Below are 25,657 nucleotides of genomic sequence, written 5' to 3'. Positions count from 1 at the left end.
CCCCTCAAAGGTTTTTTTCTTGTGATATTGCTAATAAATGTAAAGATAATATGCATCAAAGCTACACGTGTTTGTCCACAAATGCAGGTTACAGTATTTATAACCAGATGATGTCACTCTTTATTTGGTTTCTGTACAGTTTTCTTACTACATGGGGAGGTTAGGGGCATGGACAAGATGTTAAAACAAAGTGAACATAAAGTTCAATTTTTCAGTCATATTCAGTACAGACTGTTTGAGAAAGGAGGAAGTTAGGGCCCAAAAAACAACAAAGGCTCACTCTAGGGCAACGATTCTTATCATTTTTGGTTCACTGATTAGTCGGAAAAACATGAAACCCACAGAACCCAAAGTGCCATCTTTGAATTGCATGTTTTGTATGATCAGCAGTCCACAAGCCAAGGCTTTCAGTTATAATGACATAAAACAAAGGAAAGCAGCAAATGCCCACATATGAGCAGCTGAAACTGGCAAATATTTGTCTTTTTGCTTGATAACTGACTTAAATGATTAAAATCCCTGAAAAACTTCTTTCAAATCTTAATAATTCTGTACCATTAAGTATTTAGGAATAAATCAACAAAAATTATAGTAAAAAAAACAAACATTTTTGGGCATTATTTATTAACAGTTTAACACAGTTAAGGTCCAGTCACAGCAGTATTTAGATCAGTGGAATCAGAGGATTCACATGCAACAGCAAAGCAAATCCATGCAAATTTTTGTCATGAAATACAACTTTCGTGAAGTGAAGATTTGTGCTGTTAAACAGAGACAGAGTCTAAAATGGAAGAAGCTATTGTAGCTTATTATTACACATGCATCATATGAGACAGGAGTCGATGGTACTAATTTATCTTTTGAATAAACTCTGAACTTTTTTGTCCTGCTAGTGAGCTAGCTAACAAGCTTGTTAACTGATTGTTGACCCTTTGCCCTCTTCAGTAACTCTTTACAACATGAAACGGTGTTCAGTCCTGATAACAAACTACCAGGGGGAGAAATGGTCCAGTACAAAAAAAAAAGAAAGAAAGAGAGAAGATCGTAGAGCTGTTGTGCTTGAGTTGAGCTAGCATTGTAGGAGTTAGCTCGCTAGCTACAGTACCAACTAGCCCTGCGAACAGTTACTACAAAACAAAGCTCCTGGAATGACGTAAATATCCATATAGGTAACACTCCCCCATATTTAGCATTTATTAGCAATTTATAAATATTTAATAAATGGTTTATACCACACTATAATGTATTTATACAGAGCTATAAGGACATTTATGGGTGTTTATTCATTTGTCAGCAATTATAACTTTGAGTAAGACATATATTATTACAGGTTTACTTGTTTTACTAGTTATAGTTGTTGGCAGCTACATTCATAAATATGCCTACATTAAAGTGTGTTGTAAACCATTTATGAAACGTTTGTGTACCACTTATAAATGCTAAATAGAGAGATTTAAAATGAAGTGTTACCATATAGACATACAAGCACATAATATCGTTCCACTTTAAACCAGTGAGAAGAGCGCAGAGGAAAACAGACATGAAGAAATGTCTCATGTTAAATAACCAAACTGTGCTAACTTTTGCTGAAAATACAGTCTCCTGGTAAGGTCCCATAGCTCAAAATAAGAAGCTGATTGAGAAAATAAGTTTTCAGGGCCTTTAATCTGTAGTGAAAATTTCTGTTGATTAATCAATTATTGAACCAGTTGTTTCAGCTCTAGTTCAATCATTGGATTAGTACGGTAAATCACTACAGCCCGATAGGTCAGTGTCAGTGGTACACCTTTTGGGCGTATTCTCGTGGAAAGATTCCTACTCGGCCTCGACAGCGCCCTCTCCAGGTCAGTGAACTAGAGCAGTCCAACAGGTCAATGATATCGCCACGCAGGAAGTGGAGGTGGGCGGTTTGAGGCGGGGTATAATCGCAGAGGGCATGAGCCAGACGAGGTTTCTAAACAAAGAGAGCAGAGCCATGACATCAGACAAACAGCTGCGTGTTTAACAGAAGCTGAAGAGGTTTGTTTGATGATTTGTCATACCCCCAAAACTGGCTCCAGCAGACGTGTGGAGGTTTCTCTCTCCGGGTGAGAGGGGTGAGAGTAGAGGCGGGGCGAGAGGAGGGACTCCTGAGAGCTGCTTTTATAAGGGTTAGGGTAGGGGTTACATCCAGGGTGGGACAGCAGGCGAGGGGATGAGGGAAGGTCTCTGAGGCAGACCACTCTCTCCATGGCGATGCTGTGAGTTCTGTAGAAATCCACCAGGCGGTTCAGGGAGCAAAACGACTCGTCCCAGATGCAGTACTGACCGCCCCCCTCCAGGACTCGGAAATGTTCCACCCTGTCACCGTAGCTGCAGAACGAGCGTGGTGGATAGAAGAAAAGTGAGAGGGGTTGGGCAGGTATGCATGCATGCTCCTTTTTTGCTCCAACACCTGCTACTGCTTCATTCCTTGGCCTGTGTCTTTGTTTAGGAATTCACACAGGTGTATTCTGCATTCTCCTGTCAGTGTAACAAATTAACTAACCTCTGTATGTGCAGGAGCTTCTCCAAAGTCGCCACAGAATTTCTCACTAGCAACAAACTCGCATCAGTCTGCTCTGAGCAAGGGAACTATGAGCAATTGTGTCATTGAAGATAGAGGCAACAATCAAAGGGGGTTTAATATAGAGAGCTGAAACAATGAATGGATCAGTTGATCGACAGAAAAATAAAGTATTTTGATTATTAAAAAAAAGAGTAAACAATAAATCAATTAATCTAATAATGATTACCAGATCAATCAGTAATGACAAAAATACAGTATAAGTAAAACATTGTAGGACAGTTGATCATCTCGTCAACACGATCGTCGTTCATACTAAGCTGTTTAGAATTAGTGTTTATAATGGAAATGACCTAGATTGGGATAGACTGTGATTGGTGTGCACGCCGCAGGTGTAAACATGATGGATGCATATTTAGAGGTTTGGCTTCTATCTCACTAAATACACTGCAGTGTTAAGCTTAATTCCCACCTGCCGTTTACCAACTGAAAAACTCTTATGAACTTTCCTTGAACATTATCTCTCTCTGCTGTTCACTTTGAGGATTACACTGTGTGGTTGTGTTGTGTTAGTGTCTGCCTGTGTGTGTGTGTGTGTGTGTGTGTGTGTGTGTGTGTGTGTGTGTGTGTATGTATGTATATATATATGCTACTAAATTAAATACACCTCATAACTCTCGGCCCCTGCAGGCAGACAGATGTGCCTTAAAACATTACTGTGTGCGCGCTATGGTCATGTATGTCTGTGGCATGTGTCAGTTGCGTAATGTACCTGTGTTTAATTAAAGACTGTGTAGTATTACATAATGCCCTTATTATTATTGAACACATTTCATTTTCCCTCAATGATTAAATGTGTCCCACGTCAATTTGCTGACCCAAATTACACTTCCTCCTCTATCCCCACACGCACACACACACACACACGCACACACACACAGAAACACTGACTGTCTGCGTGGCTGTGATATTTTTAGCAGTTTTCGTAGAACATATTTAAATAGTCTGGCTCTCCCCTCTGCACACACACTCAAAGACACGTGGTTGCTATAACTTGCTAATGTGCTCAGTGTGATGGAAAACAAACATCCCACTACACACATAATGCAACAAGGAGATGCTGCTGCCTGTGTGTTTCATGCAACACTTCTGGCTGTATAGTTAAGTCCATCAGCAAGGTGTAAAACTGTCTCTTGGTTTTAAAAGGTCTGACCCAGGAGCACATGCCTATCTCTATGGTTATAAAGCAGAGCGAGGGAGGGGTGGCTCAAAGGGAATTACAGCAGCACAGCAGATTCAACACATGCAAATATAACTGCTGCATCACATCATACAAACATTTTGCATCTCATTAAAATGAAATGATGCCAATAGAGATGTTAGGTCAGTCTGCAGCATGAGATTTGACTCGACTCTGTTAGACTAATATCTCATCCTGAACAAGGATGACATATGTCTTTGCATATGTGGTGCTTTCACTGACCTAACGGAGACAGAAAAGTCTCCTGGAGCGGATTCACTCTCCCTCACCAGGAACACTCCAGTGTCCTGCCAGCGGAGACGCTGCTCAGCCTCAAGTCTCGACACCCGTCCCGCAAACCACCTATGAGAACACACACACAAGCATGTAAAGTACACCCTCCACTGCAGCTAGTACATTTGGAGAATTACAGTGTATTCATGCTGCTCTTTAAACTGACATAAGCACGAGGAGCTTGTTATTTAAAAATCAAGTCAGTTAGGTACATCAGTGCTTCCAGGGACACTTTTCTACAAATGAAATGTGGATTATTTTAACCTCTTTTGATATCTAAAAATGTTTTAGGGTAAAAAATTCTAAACAATCTAATGGAAGAATAATTTGTTGGTTGAACACTGAGACCACAACCTGTGATGAGGGGTCACAAGCCATAAAAGGGTCAGGGACCACTGATGTAAAAAGGTTCTAATAATTAGAGCAAACCTTTTAAATAAATTCACAGAATGAATGCAAGTATTTTTATTCTAAATGGATGTTATTTTTAAATGGTACAACATAAGAGGACAAATTCGTTCTTTACGTATGAGGAAGGAGGGAAATGTAGTTTTCGGGCACATAGCCACGCTTCCCCTGGATCTCAGCTGTGAACCAGCAAGAATCATCCTCCATTTCTGTCACCTGCAACACACATGCACAATTATTCTTGCTGTGTAAACATGCAGCCTTTGTGTTACGTTTGGCAAATTTCAAACTTAACAACCTCAACACACACACACACACACACACACACACACACACACACACACACACACACACACACACACACACACACGTACCTTGATCATGTCCCCTTTATGAAAACTGATCTCGTCTGTTTCTGATGCTGTAAAAGAGAAAAGAGCCACCGCCTCCATGCTGAACAGAGCGAGTAGAGTCCGCCACGAAAGCAGTTTCACCTCATGAATGAAGAGAGCGAGAGTACAGCTGTGTGAGTAGAGCACAGCAGGATGATAAGACTGTTACAGGATGAGATAATCAGTGTGTGTGTATGTGTGTGTGTGTGTGTGTGTGCAGTCGTTGACATCCTGCTCATTAGTTAATGAGGAGAGTTTTCTCTGCGCGTGTGTCCCTCTGTTCTTCCATGTGACCGAGTTAGACAGAGAGAGTGTGTGAACACGTGGAGGAAGTGCCCTCCATCTCCACCTCCATCTCCACCTATGACGTCTACACACTTTAAACTCCGGAGCTGTAATGAAGCATTTCCACCTGGGAAATCAGTGACAGCCGACGGTAGAAAGCGGAAGAGACAGAGGAGAGAGAGATGAAAATAACCCTGAATAAAGTGTGAAGACCTGGAGTGTGTGTGACCTGTGATTATCACAAGTCTTTGCAAAGCAGGTGCTTCTGGCAGATTCACTTGCTCACTCGTTTTTATCTTATAAAGAACACGGTAAAACCAACAGCTGATTCTTTAAACTAGGGAAAAAAACTTGAAGCCATACCAGTGAATGTCCTTTTCTGTGATGCTGGTCTCATATTCCCACTACAACCTCACGTCTCTGCAGTATAACTTGCGGTGGTATTGTACATTGTTTAATTATAATTTAATCGTCCAATTCTAATTCTTATTTGAACTACTGTATTTATACATTTACTGTGTGAGGCGGCTTCACCTGCATTTCCTTCAGCTGTCAACAGCAGCACAGATACAGAGGAAGTAGTGGGAGGGGTGGTGTCGGTCCAAACAGCTTTGTGCTGATGGATAAGCAGAGAAATTACACCAATTTCACAAAGATTAAACTGTACATTTATTTACAACAATTAATTTGTGCATAGAAAGTTGGATGGACAGATCTCAGCAGGAGTGATGTTTTCATTAAACTGGTCATCAATGTGTAACAGACGTAATTGATTTGTAAGAAACAGTAATATAAAAGTCTGCTACCTGACAAAGGTCCCAACAAAACATGTACGTTTGTTTATTTTAAAAGCTACAGTATTATTTTTCTCTTTCTTTCTCTTGACTGACTTTCCACACAGGACACATTTCAGCTGTTTTTTGGGGGTTTTTTTGGGTCATCTATCTCACGCACATCTGTATTTAATCAACACAACTTTATACATCAGCTGTGCAGGAATGAAGCTACTGCTGATGTGTTGCTTTTGCTACAGGGTCTCTGTAGACGAGGTGTGACCGTGCCGATCGTCTCCACCCACGTCTGGATGCCCCGGCGGGGCTCAGCCTTGAGCCAATGGTGAGTAATGGATGAAATAAAGCATCAAGTTGGGTTGTAAATCCATTAGTTCAGGTCTGGTCAGGTCTCAGTTTTAGGCCTCTGCAGAACTGTACTGGTGAATTGTGACTGACCTCTGCTGGAAGTAAAGATAAATGCTACTGCACTGTATCAATATATTAAAGACCAATCAAGATTTAATATCATATCGTAAAAAATGCAACAACGATCGACAACTCCCAGCTTGGTATTTAATGGAGCTGTAATATTGACTCAAGCAACCAACATATCAGAACAACGTGGAGGCAAATGTAGCATGATTTACATGTGTTGTTCATCACTGATAACAAACTAACATAAGGGTGTGTGTGTGTGTGTGTGTGTGTGTGTGTGTGTGTGTGTGTGTGTGTGTGTGTGTGTGTGTGTGTGTCTCAGTAACAGTCCACTATGACTTCTTGTCCTGGTTGTGTGTCTGGACGAGTGTGTGCGGCACTCGCAGTCAGTATGTCCTGCAGCAGAGAGAGGGGAGAGTTATGGACGTGGTCGCTGCTTTGAGTCAGTATGTCCAGCTGTGCGTCTAAACCCAGAGACCTCAATACCTCACACACACCAACGCACACACTGTCTCCTCCCTCTCTCACACCGTCCTTTCCCATCTCACCACAGTCTTCAGAATCAACCACCTCTGCTCCGTCGGCAGCGATGTCTGCCTCTTTAGTCTGATCACACTTCTTCACCCCCAGTATTTTTCTGATCTCTCGCCCCCAGCCACATCCAGGCAGCTCACAGGACACCCTGGCCACTGTTGCCATGGCAGCAGGTGCATCCAGTGCCTCTAACGACATAGGGCAGACCGTCTCTCTGAGCGTAATCAGGAGTTGACAGGCTTTCAGACCCACAGGCCTATCGCAGTCGACCAGACCACTCAGTAACGCTGAGATGACTCCCTGCTCGACCAGATTGTTGAGCACAGCGGCCAAATCTGACTCCACATCCTCCGTGTGTGACCCAGTGTGTGAGTGAAGCGTGTAAGTCTGATCAGAAACCACAGCGTACGGGTGTGACAGGGCATGCTGAGAGTCTGAGCCCTTCCTGTAACCACGGTGACCTGAAAGGGCTTCGTCCAGCAGCAGCTCAGCCAGCTCCAGAGTGTGAACTTTGACCTCCCAGTCCAGATCAGCGCTGCCCAGAGAGAGGACGGAGCTCACAGAGTTCATCAGGAGAGAGGAAGGGGAGCGTGAAGAAAACCAGGCGATGAAATACCGCACAACCGCCCTCCTGGCGAATCCCTCTGTGTCCTGAGAGAGAATTTCAAGCAGCCGGCTCACTACGTCAGTCTGGAGGCACACAGACAGTGAGGATTATCAATACAGTCAAGTATTTGTTATACAAAGTGGTCGACCTGAGAGGAGCACGTTACAGTAGTCGATTCTAGATTACATGACATGAATGAGAATTTCTGCATCTGGCTGTTAGAAAATTGGCAAGCTTGATTTTTTTTGGTCAAGGAAGTTTTCAAACAGCTGAGATGTGCAGTAGTTAATAATTAAATGTTTTGTTGGGCAGCAGAGAGGGGGATTAGTGAGAAAGTGAGATTTTTTTCTTCCCTTTTTCCTCCTCTTTCCTTCATTTGTCTGATCATGTCTGTTTTCAATTATTCTGGCTGGCAGCGCTTCAGAGTTACATGAGGACACCTAAATGTAATGAATGTTGAAGTTTGTCCCACCCTAACAGGCACAAAGGAAGGTGGGGAAGGAGATGTCAGTCATGCATAGTCCGTACACTCCCATACGGTCTTGAGAAAAAGGTCTCATCAGGTAAAGTGAAAACACAGACTGTGGGCTTTACCATGGGCGTGTAAGGCCTTAAAGGTTTATTATATACTGAGCAGGTTGGATACATTAAAGACCTGCAGCTCAAAACCGACTATTCAACTATACAAAGACATTACATGACATTAGATTTAGCTTGCAACCTCTTGGTTGGTCTCCCCTAAAATATGACATCTAGCAATCTAGTCATATTTAACTTTAAGTAACTGTTTACACTCTGATAAGACTGCACACTTGGCTGTACATGTTCATGAACCAGAAAGTGTTTGTAACGATGAAGCTATGACAACACCATATGTTTAGAAAGTAGGAAAGTTTAAATTCAAATATTTCTGCCCACCTGCTCCTGTGTGAGTGCTTCCCCCTGCTGCCAGCTGTGTGCCAGTGTCTGTGCCAGTGCAGAGATGGCGCTGGCTCTCACGTAACTCTCTGGATCCTGCAGCGCCTCCCTGAGGAGAGGGGCGCTACAGCAGCCGCCCAGCAAGGCCTCAGACCCGTCGCGCACCTCCCCGGCCGATTTCACGACACCTGCCAGTTTTCCCAGAAACTCCACAGTCGAGTCTCTCACCTCCCAGCGCATGTCACACACACGTTTCTTCACCACCTCAGTGAGCTCTAACAGGGACACACGCAACAATATGATGTCACTGACACAACATACAACCACGAAAAGAGCAGAGTCTTGTTGTTGGTGTTGATTCAAGTGTATTTATAAGCTTCAGTGAGGAGGCCGCTGGTCAACTTTACCTCGTCTGAGCTCGTCTGTTATAGAGGAGAGGTCTTTACACACACTCGTCCACTTCACTAAGGCCTGGTAGGACTTGTGCAGCACCTGAGAAACATAGATAGAGCGACTGTAATAATACAAAACCATATGAAGGGGGTCCAAACACTTATGGTGTAACGGTTCAGTCGCAGTACGATGGATTGACAAAGTTATGCACGGCCACACACAAACTTACAGTGGGGTCAGAGTCAGGATTGTTCAGATACTGTATCAGAACTGTGAACGCCTCAATCAGCTTGTCTTTCACTCCTGAAACACACAAGGAAAGTATTGATTATAATTAAATGTTCACATGACATTCGTTGCGTGTTTATATACAATTTTGTATCCTACAAATTGTTTAGACAAATTTAAACATCGATTTGTTGAGTTAAATTCACTTTAATACCCAGATACAGACATTTGGACTCTGTACAGAGAAATCACCTTATGAAGTTTTGTGACGCCCTGATGTACAGTATGTATTCAGTATTTACTTTAAGACTGGTGTTCATGTACAATGGATTTGTATAATGTCATGTCTCATAAGATACTTCAGTTGAAATCAAGTGAATGCTTTTTGGCACTGTGGCCGTCTTTAACATTACAATACCTATGGAGGCCAAGTTTTACCTGGGCTGCTGCTGAGACCCGTCAGAGCCTCTAGAGCACTTTTCTGAACTTTGCCACTGCCGATTACATTCCTGAAAACCTCAGGACAGCCGGCGGGCGAGGAGGAAGAGTCGCCACTGCAGATCCTTAACAATGACACAACAGCAGTGACAATTACAGCTGGAGGACAGGGGAGTAAGTCGGGAGGCTGAGGAGAAGAAGAAAGAAGAAAAGAGAGACGGTTAAGATGGTTAAGAAATAAAGTCCATTTCCTCCTCTGTATTCTCAGATGTCTCTGCAGTCTCACCACGAGCGTGATCTGTGGTGTGTTTGTCAGACAGACACAGATGATAGAGATGCAGGGGGTTTTACTCTTCAGCTGCTCCACCACTGAAAACTGATGCTCTTCTACTGCAGGAAGAGAAACAGATAATGTATAAGCCACATAGATGCTAAACAACACACTTTCAGGAGTATGTGTATATCTCTGTGTGTTACCTTCAGTGTTTGTGCCAAGAAGAGCCTGACCAGTTATTATGTCGAGGGGTAGCAGTAGTATTCTCACAGCCCGGGCTGTGTGGACAGTGTCCCTGAACGGGAACACAGGAAAAAGAAACTAGTCTCGAGAATCAAGCCTCTACAAACTGAGGTTGTACTGGTGAGGCCGAACCAGCATGCTGTGAGAGTGTGAAGTTATTCTGCTTACTGATGGCCTCTGCGGAGGAAAGCAGCTGCAGCCCGAATGAGGTCAGAGGGTTTGCTCATAGCCAACATGGACGACAGAAGACGGGTGACGTGTCGGTCTGGGACGCGTTCATCAGAGCTGGAGGTGCTGAAGACAGATGTCAGAATCAGATCAATAGTATTTTTGACTTACTTTGAACTTAGTCACTCTGAGTTGTCCACGATGGAGAGGAGCTTTTGACAACATCCTCCTCTCCATGACTACAAGAAGAAGGTCCAGCTTCAAACCCGAGGACTGAGGAAAACACGGAAACACATTTAAAGCTGAAGCTGCCTTGATTTTGTTGTCATCACAGCACTTTTTTTTTTCTTTTTACATAATGTTTATGCAGCAGCAGTTTTATCAGTCTACAGATGTGTCCCAAATCTATACTGCATATCAATTCTCGATTTGGGAATGTGCTGTTGATGGACATCGTTTCGTCCCCCATCGTCCTCGCCATCTGTGTCAATATGACTGATCTCTGTCATCTGTGTAAAGTCAGAGCGACACATAAAGCCCAGATTATTTTACCCGGACTCCCAGCATGCTTTGCACAAGGAGTTCAAGTTACTTTCATCAGGTTTTACCTCCGCTGACAGTTACATCAACCATTTTATCGCATCAGCTATTAGATTTTTAGACAAAGTGTAAACTGGCCAATCAGTTTTTGTGGATGGAACCTGGTTGCACCCTAATTTTCATTCTCCTGTATTTTTTCTCAGTTTTGGGGATCGAATTGTGTATCATGTATTTTTTTAATTTATTGTCACTGTTGCATATATTGCCACATTTACTGTTCACGTGACAGCTGTCTTCAAACCAAATCGCCCCTCGGAAACATTAAAGCTCTTTAAAAGCTCTGCTCGACTGTGTCTGCATCCACATGAGAGAGCTGGTCTACCTGTATGCAGCCAGAACAATGTCCATCAGAGGCAGCGTGAGTTGACTGTAGCCGGCTGTCACCAGCTCCTCCAGGGGGTCTGCGACTGTCTGGAGCAGCTGGTCCCGGAGACGAGGTCTGGCCTGGGTCAGGAGCAGGCCCAGCAGTTTGAGGGTCTGCAGGCTCTGACGGAGCCATGTGTTTTCTGTGGGAACCAGTGACTCCTTGAGGTACTTTGAGGTCGCCACGACAACAGCAGTGTAATCTTGGCTGGTTTCCATGGTGACAACTGAGGTCTCTATGTCTGTGATGGAGGCTTGTGTCTTCTTCTCATCCCCGTGTTTCTTACCCACGCCGTTACATCCTGCAGACAACACCGGCTGAAAGAACAGCAGGATGTGGGCGAGCATTTGATTGGCAGCTGAGGCAACAAATAGACTTGTGTCTGTCTGGAGTCGTAGGAGCGGCGCAATGAAATCTGGAAAATCAAACACAAAAAACATCTGTATCAGGATGCGTCAGAATTTAAATCATGACATGGTAAATTTGTGGCCTACAGTGAATCTTCAGTCCTTAATACTGGCTGTCTCTCTCTCTCTCATTAAATTGTCTTCTTGAGCAATATAAAGTGTTTGGAGAAGAGATCTCGTTTCCTACATGAAGATTCACCTGCTTGTACGAAGAAACTGAGAGCCTTTGAGTGCTGCAGCATGCTCCTTAAGCCCTGAATCCAGCCAATCCGTATACAGGGATCCTCCCAGAGACCCGCTTCATGCCAGTGCTGATGGTTAAAGGCGAGGTCCAGAACAGAGCACTCCTGCAGCAGGAGGGGGTGAGGGGTGGGGGGCATCACCAGAGTCAGATTACAGTCAGTGCCGGTTGGCTTTAGAGCAAGTAGTAATAACAGATTAGTAAAAGGTACAAAGTGTCATAAGTTCTACCTGAAGCATTTTGAAGCCGTCCTCAGTGGCAGCCATTAAACCGGAGAGTTTGAGAGTGAAGGAGATGACCGCGGGGTCCGATGATGTTTTGTGAACCACAGTGGACATGAACTCAAGTAGACATGGGTAGGCCTTCAGCAGAGATCCCTCTTCATCAGGGGAAAAAAATGGACATGAAGATACAGATTTATTATACATCAATCTATCCAGGGCTGGAACAACCCTCAAGAGAAACTGTTTAGGAATATGCACCATGTAAGCATAATATCAAGAGAAATAATAAAGGTACCCCTCCCCTCCACAATGCAGGAGCCATCTCAAGGACTTTTAGAATTTCGTTTAGAGTTGAAACAATTAGTCGATTGTCTAATCGATTGACTGAATGAATCTGCTATTATTTTGATAACTGATTTTTCTTGTCGGTCACTTTTCAAGCAAAAATGCCAAACAACCACTGATCCCAGCTTCTCAAATTCAGACCTGAAACTGTTCCTACATTAATCGAGTGATCAAATGATAAAAAAATTAAAAAATTACCCGAAGCTATTTTGATAATCGATCAATAATCTCTGGTTCAAATTTCTCAGTTGATTATAGTGAATATATTTTGGAAAGTTGGATGAACAAAGAATGCAATTTTAATATTTTACCTTCAGATCTGAGAAGTTATGACGAGGACTGTCTCTATATATTAAAAAATTAGTTGAAAAAATAATAGTCGGTGATAATAATTTGTGATAAAAGCAACTATAGTCTGTGATGGAGGCAGCTCAGTTTCAGCTGATGCTGTGATTTAGTGGTGCACATTTTTTAACCATAGCCACATGAAAAGTCCCTGGGGTTTGTGTTTCAGTTGTGCAACAGTCCTGAAGGTATTTTGCAGATATTTAGCAGGATAATGAACTGTCACAAACTTTAAACCTTTGGGGATTTGGTAACCCAGCCTTGTATCCAAACAGCTAATTTTAAAACCACTTCAATTCACTTCTCACAACAATAACTCCAGTCTTTGGATCCACAAAGTGTCTAAAAAAACAGCACACACCTTGAGAGGTCAGAGAGAGAGAGAGAAATGGACGGGGTGGGAGTGTAGGAAAGCAGCAGTGAACAAAGTGAACAAACTCTCCCACCAGTGTCAGTACTAACCAGCTTCAGTGAGCCCTGTGAACCAGTCCAGCAGTTTCTCCAGGCTGGTGTCATCGGGCAGAGACCTCCCCGAGTTCCCCAGCACCTCACAGACCCGGGGCAGCAGCGACACACACTCTCTGTCCATGGTACTAACTAACCTCTGTGTTGTGCGTGTGCGTGTGCGTGTGCGCGTGTGTGTGTGTGTTAGTTAATAAACCCTCTGGTTGGTTTGCAGCAGACAGGTCACTGATAACGTCACAGCATACACATATCTGGAAATATAGCAGGAATATATAGCTAAGTTTTGTAGTGTAGCTAAAACAAATATAAACCTGTGGTGTTTTCTGGTAGTTTTAGTACACGTCCATCTCGCGGGAAATACTTTCAGATGTGCCGGTGTGTGGCTTCCCTCTTCTTTCTTAGTTCAGTGTAAAATGTGAAGGTTGTAATTAAAGGCAGCGGCGCAGTTTCCCGATCTGTACACATGTGGATAAGTCAAATTATATATCCGAGCGCCACATATCGCCGGTCCCCATGGTTTACGACTTTACGCTTCCCGTGCAGCGCGTCTTGCCTCCGATCAGGTTCCGGTGTCACGTTTCCGTCGCATCGTCCATTTTCACGTAGTCGCACATGGTGCCACACCGGCCGAACACCGCCAGCCTCTTCGTTTTTAGGATTTTTGCTCCGTTGTAGCGAGAAATCCGTCTCGTACTGCTGTTAAATGCAAGATACGGTGGATATGGTGGACGACCCCGAGTATGAAGAGGAGGAACCTTCCTTCAGCGACCCCGAGGACTTCGAGGATGATGTCGAGGATGAGGGTGAGCGGCAGCAGGAAAAACGCCGGCTTTCTGGCCTACTGCTAACAGTTAGCTAAGAGCTGTACTAACGGGCTCAATGGTGGGGGTACTACAGATGCTAGGAAGCCTGCTTGTCACTTTGCCCAACAGACTACTTAGTAATCGTAGGAGACTGACTACGCAACAATATTAACCAGTTATAAAGAAACTCCCCCATTTGAATTGAAAGTCATCTCAAATCCAGCTAACATTAGCCGATGTTATCTCAGTTTATTTAACGCCCACTGACACCTCACCCAGACCCCAGACAACCTCTCAACCGTGGCCTTGTCGCTGTTATTTGGGGAATTTAAACCGCATATTAGCAAGGTGAAGCTAACGGGACACATTTTCTAGCAGATGAATGAAAATTAAGGCCGAGACCTCCACTGCGACCCTGCAGTCCGTGGTTTGCATTGAAGCAGCTGGTAATAAAAGATAGCTTTCACATCCGTGAAACGTTAATCCTCACCCAAAAGTGGAGGGGAGTTGGCTCTCAACCCTTCAGATAAAACGTGAACTAACTGCACATCAGTTTGACCCCAGTCTTGTCCTTAACTAAGGGGTTTTGTGGCATTGCTTGTCCAAAACAGACTCCAGGGATTTCTGGAAATTCCTCAGCTTAATGAGAAATTGAGTAATACACTGAGCTGCCAGGGAATTAGCTCCACGTAGTTAAATACAGTCTAAGATAACAGTCCTGCAGTAAATCTACCATTAGACTGGTTATAATATTCAGGCTTTGTAGAAACTGATTTTAGTGAGGTTTTGTTTTAACTTAATGGTGAACTAAAGCTGTTGTATGTGGTGCTATTCAATCTAGAGCAGCCACTAATGATTATTTCTATTTTCAAGTAATCTGATTACTTTCTCAATTACTCATTTGGTTAATAAAATCCAAGAAAAAAAATCCACACAAAGCCCAAAGACATCTCAGTAACTGTGATATATGACAAAGAAAAGTATCAAATACTCACATTTGTGAAGCAGAAGACAAAAGTATTTTTAGCTTTTGCCTGAAATATAATTGACATTAATTAACTGCCTAATTATTGTAGCTCAAATTGTATCCTACTTAATTGTACTGAAATAACATTTTGTGCATGCATTTGTTTCAATGAGGGAGGCCACATAATAAAGTCACCTATCTGTTTATAGTTCACCAGCACCATAAACTACTGCCACTCTTGCATTGAACTGTATTTGTTTTAGCAAGGTGTCCCTAATTAACTGTGTGGTTTATCATTCACTTTAAAAGAGTTAGTAATTCAGTCCATGGGTGACTATGTTCATCACAGTGCACCATCACTGGGACAGTTACTTTTACAGTTTTGACAGACCATCATAACAATGACCATGTGGTATCTTCCAAAGGATGTCAGCTGTCTTGTGTAGTTTTGAATTTAAGAGGCCATGAAAATGTATTGGGAGGCCCCCAGACCTATCAGATAAGAGATTAACATCAATGCTGCACACCCTGATCCCCCTCCTTCTCCTCTTCTCTTCAGAGCTCCTGGATGACATCCTGAGGGAGAAGCCCCAGGAGGCTGACGGCATAGACTCGGTGGTGGTGGTGGACAACGTTCCTCAGGTGGGACCAGAACGTTTGGAGAAACTCAAGAACGTCATACACAAGATTTTCTCCAAGTTTGGCAAGATCACTACTGAGTTCTACCCAGAGGCTGATGGCCTGACCAAAGGGTATGAGCCTGTCGTCTCATACGTGTGATTGGTTTCTGTTCTTTTATGCCTCTGTACTTGCCCTAATGTTGAGTTTTAGCATGTAAAACATACTCTTTTTTTTCATGTAGGTACATCTTCCTGGAATATGCTGCTCCTACTCAGGCCCTCGAGGCAGTGAAGAATGCTGATGGATACAAACTCGATAAACAGCATACATTCAGGGTCAACCTCTTCACCGACTTTGACAAGTGAGTGTGCGTTGTCAAGCAAGACATGCCGTAAATGTAAATACAGATGTGTAGGATACAAGAAGATTAACTTTCTGTCCTTGTTTTCCCAGGTACATGAACATCAGTGATGAGTGGGAAACTCCAGAGAAGCAGCCTTTCAAAGATTTTGTAAGTGTTTGCTGTAAAAGATTCTCTTTGACTAAACTATTCATTGTTTGTCTTCATTTTGGTAAACATATAACCCACATGGCCATTTTGACATAACCCTATTAAAATGGCCATCCAATATTAACAAGCCAAAGCAAATGTCAGAATGCTTTAAGCTCCATTAACTCTGAACGTTTGTCTGTTCAGGGTAATATGCGTCACTGGATTGAGGACCCAGACTGTCGCGACCAGTACAGTGTGATCTATGAAGCTGGAGAGAGGACCGCCATTTTTTCCAATGATGCTAAGGAACCAATCACAGTCGAAGAGAGAGCAGTAAGTAGTTGATCACACCTGGAAATGCAGGACTTAAAGAGTCTTATCAAACATGATTCATCTGCACTGGTTGGTTTGTCGCCTAAAATTGTCTTTGTGTCTCGATGCAGCGCTGGACAGAGACGTACGTGCGCTGGTCTCCCAAAGGCACCTATCTGGCCACATTCCACCAACGTGGCATTGCATTGTGGGGCGGCGAGAAGTTCAAACAGATTCAGAGGTTCAGCCATCAGGGCGTGTCCCTCATCGACTTCTCACCATGTGAGAGGTAATGAGCATTTCTCTTTAGCAGCACTGACACTTTGGTACCTGACAAGGTGCATTTTACATTCATGCATGTGTGTACATAGATGCACATTAGCATCAGGTGTTCATGAGCGATGTGAACTGTTTGAAATGAAAAAGATCATTTCCTTTTTTGGCTTTTTAAAAACGTGCACAGACGTTGAGCTTGAGCCTTCACTAGCTCAACAGCAGCATTTTCTCATTTAGAAAGAAAACCAATAGAATAGCATTTAAGAGATAAATCATTTATAATTAATCTCGTGCGGTCTTGTATCTCATGGTTTATGACAATGATCTGGCGATGGCGGGAGATGCGGTATCGTATGATGGATCATTAAAACCTACATGTGTGGTTGTGATGTCATGCAGGTATGTGGTGACCTTCAGTCCACTGATGGACACCAAGGAGGACCCGCAGGCCATCATCATCTGGGACATTCTGACCGGACAGAAGAAGAGAGGCTTCCACTGCGAGAGCTCTGCACACTGGCCCATATTTAAGTCAGTTCACTACATCTTTCTCTTTTCTCTTAAAAAATTGTGCTCAATTTCAACATCACTGATTTTGCATTTTTAGTGTTGTGATGGTTTGAATGGACTCTAATGTTATTTCTTTGTTCTCAGATGGAGCCATGATGGAAAGTTCTTTGCCAGGATGACCCCTGACACGCTGAGCATCTATGAAACTCCAGTAAGTAGACTTACGAAAAGCATGACGCTGCTATTTTTGTAAAGCGTGCAAGTGACATTACAGCCATGTTTCTGCTCATTCCAGTCTATGGGCTTGCTCGACAAGAAGAGTCTCAAGATTACTGGGATCAAGTAAGAGTCCTTGATATAATTATTATAATTACACGTTAATTGTGAGAGCGTTCTGTGTGGATATTTTGACAAGACTTTGCATGTTTGTGTCTACAGGGACTTCTCATGGTCTCCTGGTGACAACATCATAGCGTTCTGGGTACCTGAGGACAAAGACATCCCAGCCAGAGTGACTCTGATGCAGTTGCCTTCCCGTCAGGAGATCAGGGTCCGCAACCTCTTCAATGTTGTCGACTGCAAACTGCACTGGCAGAGGAATGGGGATTACCTGTGTGTGAAAGTGGACAGGACTCCTAAAGGAACACAGGTACACAAAGGGAGAGAGAAGGAGGGGGAACAGACGGAAGCTGACTGATTAAAAATGAAATGCTAAACCTAGTTGTTGTTTTTTTTTCTTTTTCAGGGCGTGGTTACCAACTTTGAAATCTTCCGCATGAGAGAGAAGCAGGTTCCTGTTGATGTGGTGGAGATGAAGGGTAAGAACAAAACAAACACAAAAAGTAACGGTGGCTGTTTCCCAATGAAAAAAAAGAACCCTCATCTATTGTTTGATATTTGTGTTTCCAGAAAGCATCATAGCTTTTGCATGGGAGCCCAACGGCAGCAAGTTTGCTGTTCTCCATGGAGAGTCTCCCAGAATCAACGCCTCCTTCTATCATGTCAAAAACAACGGCAAGATTGAACTCATAAGTGAGTAGATCGACACACACATGCGGACTGTCCTGTTGACACTATGTTACACATTCAATGACACCCCATAAACGTCCACTGAATGTGCCGTCGTGTCCTTTATCTACAGAGATGTTTGACAAGCAGCAGGCCAACAGCATCTTCTGGAGCCCCCAGGGACAGTTCATGGTGCTGGCTGGACTCAGGAGGTCAGTTAAATCTGTGTGTGTGGGGAACGACACAAGAAGCCGATGATGACAAACTAAATAACTTTTCTGACACCTCGTATGAGAGCTACGCTCCTGATTCTAACTCTGATCTGAGGCTCACAGTATTTGCTCTTGTGTGTGTGTCTGCACTGATGAACGACTTTGTGTGTGTGTGTGAGACCTTCACTTCATCTCTCTGTGTGCAGTATGAACGGAGCCCTTGCCTTTGTGGACACGTCAGACTGCACCATGATGTACATAGCAGAGCACTACATGGCCTCTGACGTGGAGTGGGACCCAACCGGTCGCTACGTCGTCACCTCCGTCTCCTGGTGGAGCCACAAGGTACACACTGCTCCTCTCTCACCTGACCAGTTCCCTCTCGATGGGTTAAAACGAATTCTGACCTTGGCCTGCTCTTGCGTCTAGGTGGACAATGCGTACTGGCTGTGGACGTTCCAGGGCCGTCTCCTTCAGAAGAACAACAAGGACCGCTTCTGTCAGCTGCTGTGGAGACCCAGACCACCCACCCTGCTCAGTGCAGACCAGATCAAGGTACCATTGTTTCTAACCATCCATTATTACAATATATATACTCTCATCTATGTGTGTGTGTGTGTGTGTGTGGAGCCAGTGATGACAAAATTAACTTTTCTGACACCTCGTATGAGAGCTGCACTGCAGCTCCTGATTCTAACTCTGATCTGAGGCTCACGGCCACAACACCCTCTGTATTATTACAGCACATATTTGAAATTGTGTTGGTTATTTCATGACAAATCACACTCATGATCTGTGGACATGTAATCTCCCTTTACAGTAAGTATTCCTCTGTCTCTTGCAGTTGATCAAGAAGGATCTCAAGAAATACTCAAAGATCTTTGAGCAGAAGGATCGTCTGAGCCAGTCCAAGGCTTCGAAGGTTTGACCCGTTCCGTTTCTTTATCTCTATCTAACCTGGGTTTTGTGTTGGGAATGATGCTCTTACAAGTATTATGGTCATTTCTAATATTTTGATCTCCATCTTTAGCCATTTAAGAACAGATGATTAATGTGTGTGTAAAAATTTCATTTTAAGACGAAAGGTATCTTTCTCTCTCAGGAAGACTTCAAAGCTCTTAAATCAGAACTGTGGCACAATAAAATTGAACTTAATCATTCTAGTGATTTAAATGAAAAAAGCTGGACGTTTAGACGCCATAACACCAGTCTGTTATAAAGCCAACATTGGGGTCATGACACAAGGATTATGCTGTCGTTACTAGCACAAACAGAGATGGCGCTTTAACACAATAATCTGAATGTGTGTGTCTGTGTGTGAGTAGGAGCTGGTGGACAAGCGCCGGTCCATGATGGAGGACTACCGTCGCTACAGGGAGACAGCGCTGCAGATCTACCAGGAACAGAAGAGCATCCGCCTCGAGCTCAGAGGAGGTGTGACCTCCCACTTTAACACTCTGAAACCTTCACTCGCTTCCCTCGACAGTCTTTACTTTTATCTAAAGAAATATCTGACATGTTTTTTTTTTTTGTGTGTGTGTGTGTTTTCTAGGAGTGGACACCGATGAGCTGGACAGCAATGTGGACGACTGGGAGGAGGAGACCATTGAGTTTTTTATCAACGAAGAAATCATTCCCCTTGGAGATCTGTAGTCCCCTACGCAGGTAACACTTGCATAATGCTGCACATTGTTTGAAACGTCCAACACATAATTATGATTAACTTTATTCATAAATTCTGTAAATGTGTTGTTTGTGGTCAGTTGTTGGTCCTTTTTTAAAAGGGTCACCCATATTACAAACAACCCCAATATTTTCTCATTTACCCTCAGTTGTATCTGACTATTTGATATGTGAATATTTGCCACCTCCCCAATACGAATGGAGGTGAATGGAGTTTAAATTTGACGCTCAAAGCAAAACTGCTCTCAGTAAAACTGTCTCCTGAAGTAGCGTCAACAGTTCTCTGTTCTGTTTACTCTGCTGAAGTGGACCGACTCAGTCAGTCCTTGTGCAGCTACTGAATTTGATGAATGAACGAAACGATTATTCGACAGCATGGAACAACAAAATGAGTCACATTTCTGCATCTGCCTTAAGATTGACAACTGCATTATGTGTATTACTCCCTCTTACCCTGTTTTTGTAAATGGCCCAGAATGGGAACACACACTCTACATTCTCAATCTGTATTGAACTTGTTCTCTCTCTTGTCTCAGTCCATCCGTTTTTGTGTGGAAGGAGGAGAGAGGAGCTGTGTCATTGATTGGAGAAGGACGACGACCACGCTGTGAATCTTGAGGTTCATCTCAAGCCTCAACCTTCAACATTAGCGACACCATCGAAGCACGCCTTTGCGGATCTGCTGTCACATCGAGGGACGAGAGAGGATACTTTGTATTGAATATTTTCTCTTTGTCTCTCACCATCATCCGCCCCATTTTTTTTTCTCTGTGGAACTTGATATTTAGTAATACTGCCTCCATTTTTCTATTCACCAATTGGAGTCGATCAGTCTAACCGCAGCCCCGTCTCTGATTGGACCTTGTTCTTCCTCTTGAGGTTGATTTCTGAACTAGCTTCACCATGCTAGTGTGTTATCACAGGGCAGCACAGAGTGCCATACCAGTGGGGGGTGGAGGTGTTGTGACTAAACAAGTAGCCTTGTTAAGAAATGCGTTGATGTGGCGCTATAGTGGCTTGTATCCTCCTCCTTTCAGACTAGGCTTTCACACAGGGAGGGGTTGTGCAGTGGGAATAACTTTAAATAAACATTCAAACTCAGTAATACCGAGCTCTGTCTTAGTGTTTGGTTCTTTATTATAGAGGTAATTATCTGCTCTCCTGTTCTGCTCAGAATCCAGCTGATCACAACCATTGAGCTAAATACACAGGTAGTTCTGAAAGAAATAGTAAATTAAAAATAACAACCATTTTGATCATTTCAGGCAAAAGTTCCAAAATTTCTGGGGTTCGAGCAAATGTTAGTTTGGTGCTTTTTAGGTTTTAATATAATTGTAAATTGCATAAGACATGCAGTCTTATTTTTGACTCCTGGTTGCACAAAGTAAGCAAATGTTACATACAGCTCTGGGAGACTATGGTGGTCATTTTTACTGTTGTATGGCATTACATAGACCAAACGATTAATTGGAAACAAAAAGTATTGAAAGTCATTGTTAATTCCAACCATATATACGGGTGTAAACACATCCCTGATCTCTATTGTTCGTTTGATAACCACATATTCTCAGGACATTATGTTCATAAAAAAATATAAAATCAAAAGCAGCACTCCTGATAAGTACATAAGAATTAATGGCTCCTGTTCTTAAAATGCGTAACAAACCCATTTAGTATCTTAACAAAATTAGGTTTTAACATCTTGAGTGAACAGATTAGCTGTGTAGAAGCCCAGATGGATGCCAGTCTGTTTCATCACCCACACACAAACATTAGAGAAACACTTCTAACATTTCTACAAACATTTTTGAGTGAGAAAGAAAAAAAAAAAAACTCTTCGGCATGTAGTTTGTGGAAATCGATTTCAAGACGTTAAAACGTGAAAGCGATTCAGGCTTAGCTGAGCTTTTTGTCAGGTTTGGTTTTACACACGTTTCTGCGTAATCCAATTTTAACTGCCTCGCTTAATCCATTCAGAGCTGGTAACCCAGGTACCGCATGATCTGATCCTGCCACCATAATGAAGATGCAGTGGAGGTTTCTGCAATATGCTTATCTAAAATACATCATATCTCCAACTGAAGAGGACAGTAAAATTCCACACTAGGCAAAATAATCTTAAACGCTGACGGTACTAACTGTCGTGTGGATCCTACGTATGACGGGCGCTGGCACTTTAGTGCTGATTCAGTGACGTCATTAAACCATTTTTGTTATCCGTCTAAATCTGAAATGGTTTGCTCTGGCTCTGTCCAAATGCATGTTCTTGTAACATTTTCATGTGCAACAATGAAATTAGAGATGCTTACCAAGAGATATAATATGCACCTTTAGGTACTACATCTTTTTTTCTTTTTTTTAAATAAGATTCTGTAAAAAAAAAGGAAGCAGTTTGGTGTGATTTTTATCCCGACTCGAGTTATCCAGAGTTTATGTGATCAAAAAAAAAAGGAGACCAGCATTACTGAAGTTCATTCTCCTCCCCCAGACTGCAAGTTTGTTATCCAGCCTCATCCTGGAGTTAGAAATTTGAGTTTAAGCCTGTTTTGTTTGGAACAAATCACATCTCATAAACAGATTTCTGCTTCCTCAGAACTGCAGTCAGAATGCAGCTGTGTTTCAGCGGCTGACACATCACCGAAGCTGCCACTGAAGGTTCATGTGTCTGAGGTTAAATTGTCTGAAAAATGTGGCTACGGGGGAAATTTCTTTTCTTCTCACATGAATACAGATTTTTATTATTTCTATCTTTAAACATAGCCAAAGATATTTACAGTGAAAGTCATAAAGTCGAGCTGACTCATTTCAAATATTTTGGGCACACCCAAGATTGTGGGTTCGCTCTATTCTTCCGGATTGCTGGTCTGTCATGAAGGTGTAAATTATGCTTCAGTTTTCTTCGAGATTTTTAACCCATTTAATCTTCTTACAGAAAGTAAAGCACAGTACGGTTTTCTTTGTTGGTGAGGAATAAATAAACTGGACCGAAAGAGATGTCCATGTCCATGTCATTGGTATCAAGACAAACCACATCTGCTGAAGCTCACCATGCAGTCAGACACTGTTTTTCCGCTCTCAGTGACACTACAGGCTGCGGATATATCTTCTGCCTCATTAACCATAACGGACCTGATGTATGTTCACGCTCTCCTGTGCAGATTTTCACTGTGTTGTTTGACAAGGTGAAGAAAATGGTCGACTGATGACTTATTTATAGAAGACATTATCTACCTGTAAGGAAGTTGGTGGGAAAGGTTTGTCTGTGAATGAACCTTCTGAGCCACAACTCAGATTTATGACGCTGCAACATTAGACTTCATCTAAATTTAATGACAGGCCTTTGTTCTGGATTTAGAAACAGTAGATTATAAAGCCCAGAGTCCTTACTAGTCCTCAATGGGTGTGTGGGGTTGTGAAACTATAAATCTGGTGCGTTTTGCTGCACCTCTGGGTTAAAATGCCTCGACTGAATTTGAGTTTTTTAGTGAAAGAGCCAGTGTGATCCCAGCTTTCAGTGGACTGCTGGTGAGCTGCCTGCGCCTTTTGATGTGGCGACGGAAGCCACCCCATCATTTTCCCATCAGCTCACAGATGTTATAAATACTCATTAAAAGGCAGCTCTTCAGCCTTCATGCCAAGATGGATGATTCTATGTTTAGGTTTTTATGACAAAATAAGTTCAGAGCATATTCAGTTTGTTGCCAAGAAAATAGAAACACCTGTAAATATTCACTTTTTATTGACACTGTGCCTTTGGTTTTTGATGTTTGGACTCATTCATATTTAAGCTGTACCAAAAAGAAGGCCTCTGAATTATTTAACTTAGGTCCACTTGGACTTTTCATATTACACTCAATCAGGAATTTAATTCTCACCATTATTTATTATTGTGTTGGCCCCAAAATAGTCAAATGTGACTATGTGAAGTGCTTAAACCACATGGCCTTGGTTTGCTATAGTAGCCCATTCTGACGATAGAAATAGAAGTAATTATGGTGAGGCAAAATTATGAGCTAATAAATCCAGATTATAACATGCAGAGTAAAAATGACACTACTAAGTAACAATTATGAGATACAAAATGTTTTATACCGAGTTAAAATGAGGCACTAAGCCAAAAACAATGACGTATTAAAAATGACAACCTAGTTGAAACCATTACACAAACAGTTAAAAACACAGAATTATTGAGAAAAACACTCAGACAAGAACAATGACTTACTGAGTCAAAATATTATGATAATAAATACAGAGGTATTACAACAGCCTGGGGCACAGGCATGATGTTTTCCGTCTGTCCTATTCTCATGAACACGATATCTCAGTAACACCTCGGGGGAATTTCGTCAAATTTGGCACAAACATTCACTTTGACTCAAAGATTAACTGATTAGAGTTTAGTGTACAGATGTCAAAGGTCAAGGTCACTGTGTCCTCACCAAACATGTTTTTAGCCATAACTCCCAAGTTCACAAGCTAATTATGACATAATTTCACACAAATGTCTAATAGGATAAAATTATGAAGTGATGACATTTTATATTCAATGATCAAAGGTCAACTTCACTGTGACATCACCCTGCAAATGCACAATTATTCAATGCTGTAACTCAGGAAGGGGAGATTGAGACCATGTTTCCATCAACCTTTCTATATTTTAATAGAAATGGACTTCCATAAAAGGGTAAATATAGCCTTGCTGTTTTTTTTACCAGTGAAGTTTGATGATTCCTAATTCTGCTTCAGCCTCCTCTAGGGCCGCCTGGATGTACCAGGACCTTAACTTTGAGAACCTGTGTCAGAGGCGGGTTTATGGTTTCACAGCGGTCTGTGTGGAAACTGGAGTGTGCACGCTGTTCAAGAGTGGGTGGCTTGGTTCCCTGAATCTCGCGAGACTTTCATTCTGTGGAGAGCGTAGACCGCTACGGTCCTATCGTGCCAACCCGGTCTCATCACCGGGCTGACGGACAGACAGAGAGGGGGGACACGGAGCAGGCGACAAAGGACTGACTGGCCGGCAACATGGAGCTCATCTGCCGGGTAAGATAAAACATAAATCAGCTCGTGTAGTATTTTTCTCAGAGAGATAGATTCAGCTTCAGACTGGTTTAATTGTACTGAGATAGAAAGAGAATAGACCCGGGCTTTATTCCACCTCAAAGGCAGCAAGATGAGAAGAAAAGGTGGAGGAGACTGTAGAGAAATATAAGTTTAGTCTGTGTGTCGTCGGCTGGAGGAAAAGGAAGGTGACCATTTACATGAGAGAGGGACAGTGTCCGGTGCAGCCGGTGAATGGGCACATTGTAACTGTACTGTATGAATTAAGGTTGTTTTCCGACCGAGCACTGGGAGGAGGTGATGGTGAGTCGTTTTGGGGGAAAAAAAGAAAAATATTAACTTAAATAAACACTTCAACAGCCCGCGCCTCCCCGAGCAGCCGACATAAAAAAAACAAAGTTAAAAAAAGGATTGTGTTGTTTACCTACACTGACTTACTATTGAGCTCCACAGACACATTTAATGTAAAAGGAATATTTTAACATTATTTCCCGTCTTGTGTGCGCACGTGTGTGTGTGTGTGTGTGTGTGTGTGTGTGTGTGTGTGT

General features: G+C 42.7%; 4 protein-coding genes and 2 non-coding genes across 6 annotated transcripts in view; 4 read left to right on the top strand and 2 right to left on the bottom strand.

Moving 5' to 3' along the window:
• Window positions 1–602: 602 nt before the first annotated feature.
• LOC111663259 (GRB2-related adapter protein-like) lies at window positions 603–5,523 on the bottom strand. The gene is made up of 5 exons (XM_023417393.2): window positions 4,862–5,523; window positions 4,606–4,703; window positions 4,029–4,148; window positions 2,043–2,352; window positions 603–1,954 (listed from the first exon to the last, which is right to left on the bottom strand). Exons 1-5 carry the CDS (start codon window positions 4,937–4,939, stop codon window positions 1,775–1,777), a joined length of 786 nt encoding a protein of 261 aa, XP_023273161.1. The 5' UTR covers window positions 4,940–5,523; the 3' UTR covers window positions 603–1,774.
• Window positions 5,524–6,430: 907 nt separating this feature from the next.
• On the bottom strand, window positions 6,431–13,684 carry brat1 (BRCA1-associated ATM activator 1). The gene is made up of 12 exons (XM_023417381.2): window positions 13,164–13,684; window positions 12,018–12,166; window positions 11,746–11,893; window positions 11,098–11,554; window positions 10,176–10,301; window positions 9,968–10,059; window positions 9,777–9,880; window positions 9,491–9,677; window positions 9,054–9,127; window positions 8,839–8,923; window positions 8,432–8,706; window positions 6,431–7,596 (listed from the first exon to the last, which is right to left on the bottom strand). Exons 1-12 carry the CDS (start codon window positions 13,288–13,290, stop codon window positions 6,691–6,693), a joined length of 2,730 nt encoding a protein of 909 aa, XP_023273149.1. The 5' UTR covers window positions 13,291–13,684; the 3' UTR covers window positions 6,431–6,690.
• Window positions 13,685–13,755: 71 nt separating this feature from the next.
• eif3ba (eukaryotic translation initiation factor 3, subunit Ba) lies at window positions 13,756–21,162 on the top strand. Its single transcript, XM_023417414.2, has 19 exons — window positions 13,756–13,969; window positions 15,496–15,688; window positions 15,799–15,918; window positions 16,011–16,068; window positions 16,255–16,383; window positions 16,494–16,651; window positions 17,038–17,169; window positions 17,293–17,359; window positions 17,444–17,490; window positions 17,587–17,797; window positions 17,894–17,966; window positions 18,058–18,180; window positions 18,290–18,368; window positions 18,575–18,713; window positions 18,798–18,923; window positions 19,213–19,290; window positions 19,694–19,802; window positions 19,921–20,033; window positions 20,588–21,162. The coding sequence occupies exons 1-18, from the start codon at window positions 13,870–13,872 to the stop codon at window positions 20,019–20,021; spliced, it is 2,043 nt and encodes a 680-aa protein (XP_023273182.1). The 5' UTR covers window positions 13,756–13,869; the 3' UTR covers window positions 20,022–20,033; window positions 20,588–21,162.
• On the top strand, window positions 18,406–18,487 carry LOC111663320 (small nucleolar RNA SNORD60). Its single transcript, XR_002761376.1, has one exon. It is a non-coding gene; the product is annotated as a small nucleolar RNA SNORD60 (small nucleolar RNA).
• LOC111663317 (small nucleolar RNA SNORD60) lies at window positions 18,997–19,081 on the top strand. Its single transcript, XR_002761374.1, has one exon. It is a non-coding gene; the product is annotated as a small nucleolar RNA SNORD60 (small nucleolar RNA).
• Window positions 21,163–24,873: 3,711 nt separating the features above from the next.
• LOC111663242 (carbohydrate sulfotransferase 12) overlaps window positions 24,874–25,657 on the top strand; it is a 7,995-nt gene continuing 7,211 nt past the window's right edge. The window contains exon 1 of the mRNA XM_023417358.2: window positions 24,874–25,091. The gene's annotated coding sequence lies outside the window, so the exon portion shown is untranslated. The remainder of the gene's footprint in view (window positions 25,092–25,657) is intronic.

The sequence above is a fragment of the Seriola lalandi genome, unplaced genomic scaffold (assembly GCF_002814215.2).
Source record: "Seriola lalandi dorsalis isolate HSWRI2012SDOR001 ecotype SW California unplaced genomic scaffold, Sedor1 jcf7180002054574, whole genome shotgun sequence".
Taxonomy (NCBI): Eukaryota; Metazoa; Chordata; class Actinopteri; order Carangiformes; family Carangidae; genus Seriola; species Seriola lalandi.
This window is presented reverse-complemented; position numbering and strand designations above follow the sequence as displayed.